The sequence below is a fragment of the Herpailurus yagouaroundi genome, unplaced genomic scaffold (genome assembly GCF_014898765.1).
Source record: "Herpailurus yagouaroundi ecotype Mexico unplaced genomic scaffold, PumYag 248, whole genome shotgun sequence".
In the NCBI taxonomy this organism is placed as follows: domain Eukaryota; kingdom Metazoa; phylum Chordata; class Mammalia; order Carnivora; family Felidae; genus Herpailurus; species Herpailurus yagouaroundi.
In genome coordinates this window covers 5812069-5819134 of record NW_024412465.1, presented here as the reverse complement: position 1 = coordinate 5819134, position 7066 = coordinate 5812069, and the positions used below count along the sequence as shown (strand labels likewise).

General features: G+C 46.4%; 1 protein-coding gene across 1 annotated transcript in view; it reads right to left on the bottom strand.

Annotated features, from left to right (window-relative positions):
• The window catches only part of CRLF2 (cytokine receptor like factor 2), a 19547-nt gene that overhangs the window by 5975 nt on the left and 6506 nt on the right, over positions 1–7066 (bottom strand). The window contains exons 2-5 of the mRNA XM_040460143.1: positions 5958–6060; positions 4351–4514; positions 2721–2854; positions 499–661 (exon numbers count right to left, since the gene is read on the bottom strand). Of these exons, the coding sequence (XP_040316077.1) occupies positions 499–661; positions 2721–2854; positions 4351–4514; positions 5958–6060 (564 nt within the window). The remainder of the gene's footprint in view (positions 1–498; positions 662–2720; positions 2855–4350; positions 4515–5957; positions 6061–7066) is intronic.

The following is a 7066-nucleotide window of genomic DNA, read 5'->3' as shown; positions in this document are numbered from 1 at the left end:
TCTATCCATCCATTCTATCTATCTATCTATCTATCTATCTATCCATCTATCCATTCATCCATCCATCCATCCATCCATCATATCTATGTATCTATGTATCTATCTATCTACCCATCCACCCATCCATCCTTCCAACCATCATATTTATGTATGTATGTATGTATCTATCTATCTATCTATCTATCTACTTATCTATCAACTGTCTTTTATTTACCTATCCAATTTATCTATCATCTATTTATGCATATAGCTATAATCTATGCCTAGATCAATGTAACATTCATAAGTAGTATGTGTTATTATTGTTGCTGTTAATACAAATAAAAATGAAATTACCCAATGAGGTATGGAGCCTAGAGAGAGAAACGAGAAAGGCCCTCACTTTCAAACTGAACTCTGAAGTAGGCAGTTAGGTCATTCGTGTTTTCAGGTGCCCCCATTCCACTCTCTCCAAAAGACAGGCTGCTGGCCCGTGCACTGCTGGGTAGCAAGCCTCACCTCTCAGCTCGCCCCTCTGCTGGTGTGTCACCTTGGACCAGTCACTTGGGTAAGTGTCAGAGCCGTAGCTGGACTCCAGTGTTTTGACTCTGGCCCGGAAGAAATAACATTTCTCAGAATCCAAGCCTTGCATCGTAACATTGCAGGTTTCACCCTCCTTCGACTGGAGAAAGAAAGCAAAGACAGTGATCACTGCCTTAGCCCAACTCTTTACCCTCGTGTGAGAGACTCACATAAGACGCCTGCTTTTCAGCATTCATGTTGTTGTTGCAATTCCTCTGGCTGCCTAGCTACAAGCAACGGCAGAGACAAATGCAGCAACCATCTCCCCACTCCTCTCCAAGAAGAAACAATCCTTCTGAACACATACTCCCACAGATGCTTTTAAAGATTACTCAGTGAAAACTTATTCTTTGTAAAAACAAAACTAATTTTTAGAATGAATCCAAAAGTGACTCATACTTATTTTGGAGACTTTAGAAAACATACACACACACAAACACTCAACCAAAAAACCGTAAAAACCTTTCATTCTATCTCCATGATATAATCACTTAACAGTTATTACACATCGCTTGTACCACTAAATGTCACTTTTTATCACTAAGTATCACTTCTTGTCACTAAAAAGCCTTTGGTGGCTCTTACATATTTGATCATATAGATGTGCCATCATTTATTTGACTATCTTTCAATCGTGTGTCATATAGGTGGCCTCCAATGCTTTGTATTTATTTCAGACGTTTCAATAGACGTCTTTGTGAATAAAACGTCATCCCCCTTTTCAATTCTTTCCTTATAATCAGTCTCTAAAAAGGGGCTCAATAGATGAGAATTGGGTGACTTATACACACTTCAAGTCTGTTAACGCTCAATATCGTTGATCAGGACACATTGTGTTACTAGCATGTTCTTCAGATAAACTCCAATACCCACCTATTACTGAGACATGCGTTTCTTTGATGAGTTTCATCAAATTTCATTTCAGTGGTTCCGTTCTACCAGACCAGCAGTAGGTCAGTTTTTCTCTTTTTTGATAGGTTCCCTGCAGCTTCTAGTATACACAACTGCCTTACGATGATCCTCTCATTACAGTGCATTCTCATTTTTATCCTTACTGTTGCATTGCTCTTCCCAAGTTGCCCTAGCTACGTGCTCCTTCTGTGCCGTCATTGCATGGGATTTAGTAGACACTCAGTAAGTATATCTTAAATGAATGTTGAAGGCAGCCCTTCCCATCCCCCCTAGGGATGGCAGACATCGAGTGTCCTGGGCTGAGATGTTCAGTAATACTCACCCTGCCTTCTCTCCCCCTACTCCCTGGATGGGGCCATGGGATATGGTGCTTCTGGTCCACCTCACTATCCAAGTCTGCAGAGATCAGTGAACACAGGTGTACTTGCAGAAGGATGGAATCATTGACTCCTGAGAGTGGCCGGTAACTCAGAGTTCATGTTGCTTTTCTGTCCATTTTTTGCTGTCCTGTAGGAGAGCCACTTTTGCTGTCCTGTAGGAGAGCCTCTCCAATCCAACTTCAGACTTGGGGGCCTTCACTGATGGGCACCTCCCTGCACCTGGTTGCAGGTGATTCCATTTGCTGTCTGCAGATTCTTCCCATTGGCTCCTGTTCCCCTTTTGCAAAGAACTTAATCCCTTGTCTACATGGTAGCCATCTGATTATTGGAAGATAGCTGTGAGCCACTGGGTCATTCATAGTCACGTAATTTTAATTTATTCCATAGACTGTGCTCATATACTCAGAACCAGAAAGGGTTCCCATATGTTTACAAGGCATACAAACAGGGGTGGGTGGCACCCAGGGTGTGACTGGGAGGGTGTGATGGTGATGAATTTTATTTGTGAATCGGGCCACATTTGGCATCCACTTTTTTGGTCATATGTCAGCCTAGGTGTTACTGTGTTTTTAATCAGCCGACTTTAGATCACTCCATAAGGTGGGTGAGCCTCACTCAATCACTTGAAAGCCTTGAGAGGACAGACTGGAGTTTCCCAGAGAAGAGGAAATTCGGTCTCAAGACCATAATGGAAACCTGTCTGGGTTTCCAGCCTGCTGGCCTGAGACTCGCCTGACCCTATAATCCCAGAAGCACTTCCTTAAAATAAATGTCAACACACATCTCTGAGTCTCTCCACGTCTCTCTCAGTTACCACTTGGGGATTCTCGCTCACACTCGCCCTGAGAAGATGCCACCCCCACTCACCTGCCACTCCGTGTCGAATATGCTCTTGTATTGGATTTCGTAGAGAAGACGCTTGTAGGGCAGGTCAGAACAGGTGACCGTCACAGCGTCTTCATGCCAGCGGAAACTCAAATCTTCTGGAGAGCTGGGTTTCACTGAGAAGGAGAGACAACAGAATGACCGCCACCTCTAGGAAGACAAAGATTCCACATCGCTAACATTATAGGGGTAAGTTTGCTTAGATTCACGTTTTTCTGTCTGCATGAATCCTTCCGTAAATACCTTATGGGATTGAGGGGTTATCTATCGCAGAGGTTTTAACCAGAGCGTCAAGGACCTGTGTGTGGGTCACAGAAGGAACTCTTCGAAATTGTGTGAAAAGTTCTTAAGTATCTGTTATGGGATCCAGAGTGTGCCCCTAAAAAAAGGATGTGTTAAAGTCCTAGCCCCCCCCCCCAATATCTCACAATACGACTGTGTTTCAACATGGAATCATTAGAGGTGTAATTATTAAAGATAAGACGGGGGTTAGTGGAGTAGGGTGGGTTCTGATCCTATATCATTGGTGTCCTCATAGGAGGACACAGACACACAGAGGGAGAAGGGCGTGTGAACACACATAGATGATATACCTCTGGGCCTGTGCATGTAGAAGGATAGATGGGGCTGATGTCTCTACAAACGAAGGGACACCAAGGGTTACCAGAAAGCCACCAGAAAGCCAAGAGGCAAGCATGGAGCAGATTCTTCCCTACAGCCTCCAGAAGGAGCTAGCCTTGATTTCACACCCTGGGGTCTTTGTAAGTGTGGGAGGGTACATTGCTCTGGTTTTGAGCCACTCGTTTTGTGGTCCTTGGTTACTGTCAGTCCAGCAAACCGAAATGAAGACTGAACATGGGAAACGTCACATGAGACTCCTTCCCAGTCAGCTTGTCCCGTACCAAAGGGACACTGGGGTGGGTTAAACGGCGTCCCCCCACAAGAACGTCCAAGTCCTAATCTCTGGCACCTGAGAATGTGGCTTTATTAGTAAATAAGGTCTTTGACGATTTCACCAAGGTAGGATGAGGTCATCGTGGATGAGGGTGGCCCTGAATCCAATGGCCGGTGTCGTTGTATTAAGCTGCCCAGTTTCTGGTAATTTGTTATGGCCACCCTTGGAAGCTGCTACAGAGCCCATGACTGATTTTATGCGTAAGGGGTCCATAGCCCTCGTCACGGGCTGAGATAGACTGTGACACTCCATCCACCAAAAAACAGAAAAAAAAGGAAAAAAAAAACCCACCGCTACCTTACAGAAATCTAGAGTAAAGGATAAACATTTTGGAAAGAGGGTTTCGTCCTATTTGTACTGTTTTGTAACCTGAGATCGATGGCCAACCCTGGAGGCAGCTGATTAAAACCCATGGGGTGCTATCGAGGGCGAGAGGGCGTTTCTCTCTGTCTCTCTGCTGGGGGCCAGGGGGCCATGCCACATCTTGGGCTTGGTGTCTCACCTCACAGCCTCCACGGGGTCCCCCGGGGTCCCCCGCTCAGTGTGGACGCATCCCTGCCCGGTGTGTGTGAGAAGACAGACTTTGTAGACGGCCAGTCTCTTCTCCGTTGGAGGAGTAGAGCAGCACGTGGCACTGACTTCTTTTTGGGTACTTACGGTACGCGCTTATCCACTCGCACTTTCGGAAAAGGACATCCGTTCCGTTCCCAAGGGAAAAGCACAGGATTTCGTCCTTTCTTGCCTCCAGGAGGCAGCCGGCAGTGTGGCCTTCGTGAACGATGTAGCTGCAGCATGGGCGACTGGCCTCATCACTACTCAGCCTGCAATTACAAAGCAGAACGCGTCAGCCGTAGACAGCCTGTGAAAATAGCACCTTGGCACATCGACGGCAAGTGGTGTTTATTCTTGACAAGGACGAGGACTCTTTGCTACAAGCACAGCAAGAACGATCGGAACAGAAAAGCGTCCCTTCTCTCGAAAGGTGAGGCCGCTTGAATGTCTCCTGGACTGGGCTGAACGCGGGCTTTGCAAAAACATGTCCGTGGACTAATCCCTGGAATCTGTGAATGGCATCGGATTGGGAAATACAGTCAGTGTCGACGTGATTAAAAGGTCTGGACGTAAGATCATCAGGCATGAGAGGGTCTCCTAAAGTCAATGGAGGAATCGTGTAAGAAACACAAGGGAACGGACACAGACAGGGAGGAGAAGCCACATGAAGACACAGGCAGACATGGGAGGGACATTAACCAAGAGACACCTGAGGACTCGGAAGCTGGAAGAGGCAGGAAGGACGCTCCCCTGGAGCCTCTGGAAGGACTATGACCATGACCCTCCTGGATCTCAGTGGTCCTGGGGGGGCCACCCACCCCAATCTCACTCCTGGACCTCAGCAGCCCTGCCCACGCTGGATCTCAGACTTCTGGTCTCCAGATCTGGGAAAGCATGAATTTCTGCTGTTCTAAGCTGAACAATTTCCAATACTTTGTCACAACTGCCCCCAGAAAACTAATAAAAGTACAGTTTAACTTGCATGGTCACCATGCCCCTGACTTGAGGACGCATTTGGGGAGGGACGTAGCAAGACTGAAGATGTGTCCGAGGTATCCTGCAATGTTAGGCCCAGGCAGTGGCCACATCAACGACACCCTTGATAACAAACTGATACTCAAGTGACTTAGCTGTGTGAGTGCCCAGGAATCCCAGCGCCTTTTTCTTCTCGAGTCTCATTTATCACCCCAATTCACCTTAAAACACAGCTCCTGCCTACACTTTCCCATTGATCTCTTATTGTTCCAAACTGTGAAGAATCAATCACACACCAGACACCTCCCCTTCACAGAATTGAGACTCAACTAATTGGAGAATCCTTTGCTCCCTCGTCTATGCTCCTGTGTTGGAGTGAGTGACACACATAAGCCCGTGATAGGGACACACATTTTCAGAAGGTGGCTGTTGCTAAGCTCGTGTGAAAAATCCCACAAGGTTCACTTTTGCCATGGCTGCAACTCAAAGAAAGTTGTGTCTGTGTCAGTCAGAATCTAGGTGGTCTTGAGCGTGACTCAGTCATCACTTGGTTCCATGTCTCGGGGATCTTTGGTTGTAGTCCCGGTGAGGGCTCGAGGCTAGACCGGCCACAGACGTTCACACGTGCACGTTCTGACTCTTCCCACGTTTGCTATCTCTGCCTCCCAACTGTTGGCGTCTCAGAGGGAGACATATTTGAGCTCAGAGCATGGTTTCCCCGTCCCGAGAGCACTTACTTGTAGACGAAAGTCAGATTTGTCCCCGAGTATCGTCTCGGGCTCCATGTGACCCGCACAGTCTCAAAGTTAAAGTTGATAATCCGAACCTGCAGGACTGGTTCTGGGTGAAAAGAGACAAATAGGGTGTCTTTTGAGGCAATGCTGAAAACGGTTGGAGGTTTGTAAAAAGACAGCAGCACATCTGTCATAAGGATAGTAGAGTGCTTTAAAGGGACAGATAGAATCACGATTGTCTGAAACAAGCCAAGCACTAATTACATCGGTAAGAGCGGCAGGATAGATAAACGTTGCTCAGGATAGAAGCAAACGTCAGCAGCAAGGCTACAGCTACCCAGGGATGCCTGGGTGGCTCAGTCGGTTGAGCCTCCAACTTTGGTTCAGGTCATGATCTCACAGTTCATGGGTTCGAGCCCTTCATCAGGCTCTGTGCTGACAGCTCAGAGCCTGGAGCCTGCTTCAGATTCTGTGTCTCCCTCTCTCTCTCTTCCTCTCCGTCTCCCTCTCCCTCTCTCCCTCCCCTCTCTCTCTCAAAAATAAACATTAAAAAAAAAGATTATAGCTACCTTTCTTGCGATGTTCACAAGAGATAATGGCCACTATTAGAGTGAACAGCACCTATGGAGTGTCAACCATGTGTCTGATGACATCATCTTTTGTAGTCACACGAAGGGCATTAGACACCAGCAAACTCACTGTCTCTCTTGGAACAGCACACATGACAAGTTGAGAAAAAGTTTACAGACAAGTGAGTCCTTTGGTCTTGGCTTTTAAAGTTACTTAAGCTTGTGCAGTTTTGATGCTCACAGATGTCTGGGTTAGTCATTGTGAAAGTGGTTAGTGGGTGTATTCTAACATCGGGAAAATAGGCACTGATCCTGAGGGTTACAACGGGCAACTTTCCAAATGTCAGAGAAGGGAGTAACAATTTGGGGAATAAGGAAGACTAGCATGAACTCAGTGGTGTTGGGTTGGGTTAAAGTGGATAGAGAATAGATAGATAGATAGATAGATAGATAGATAGATATGATGGATGGATAGATAGATAGATAGATAGATAGATAGATAGATAGACAGACATGATGGATGGATGGGTAGATGGATGGATG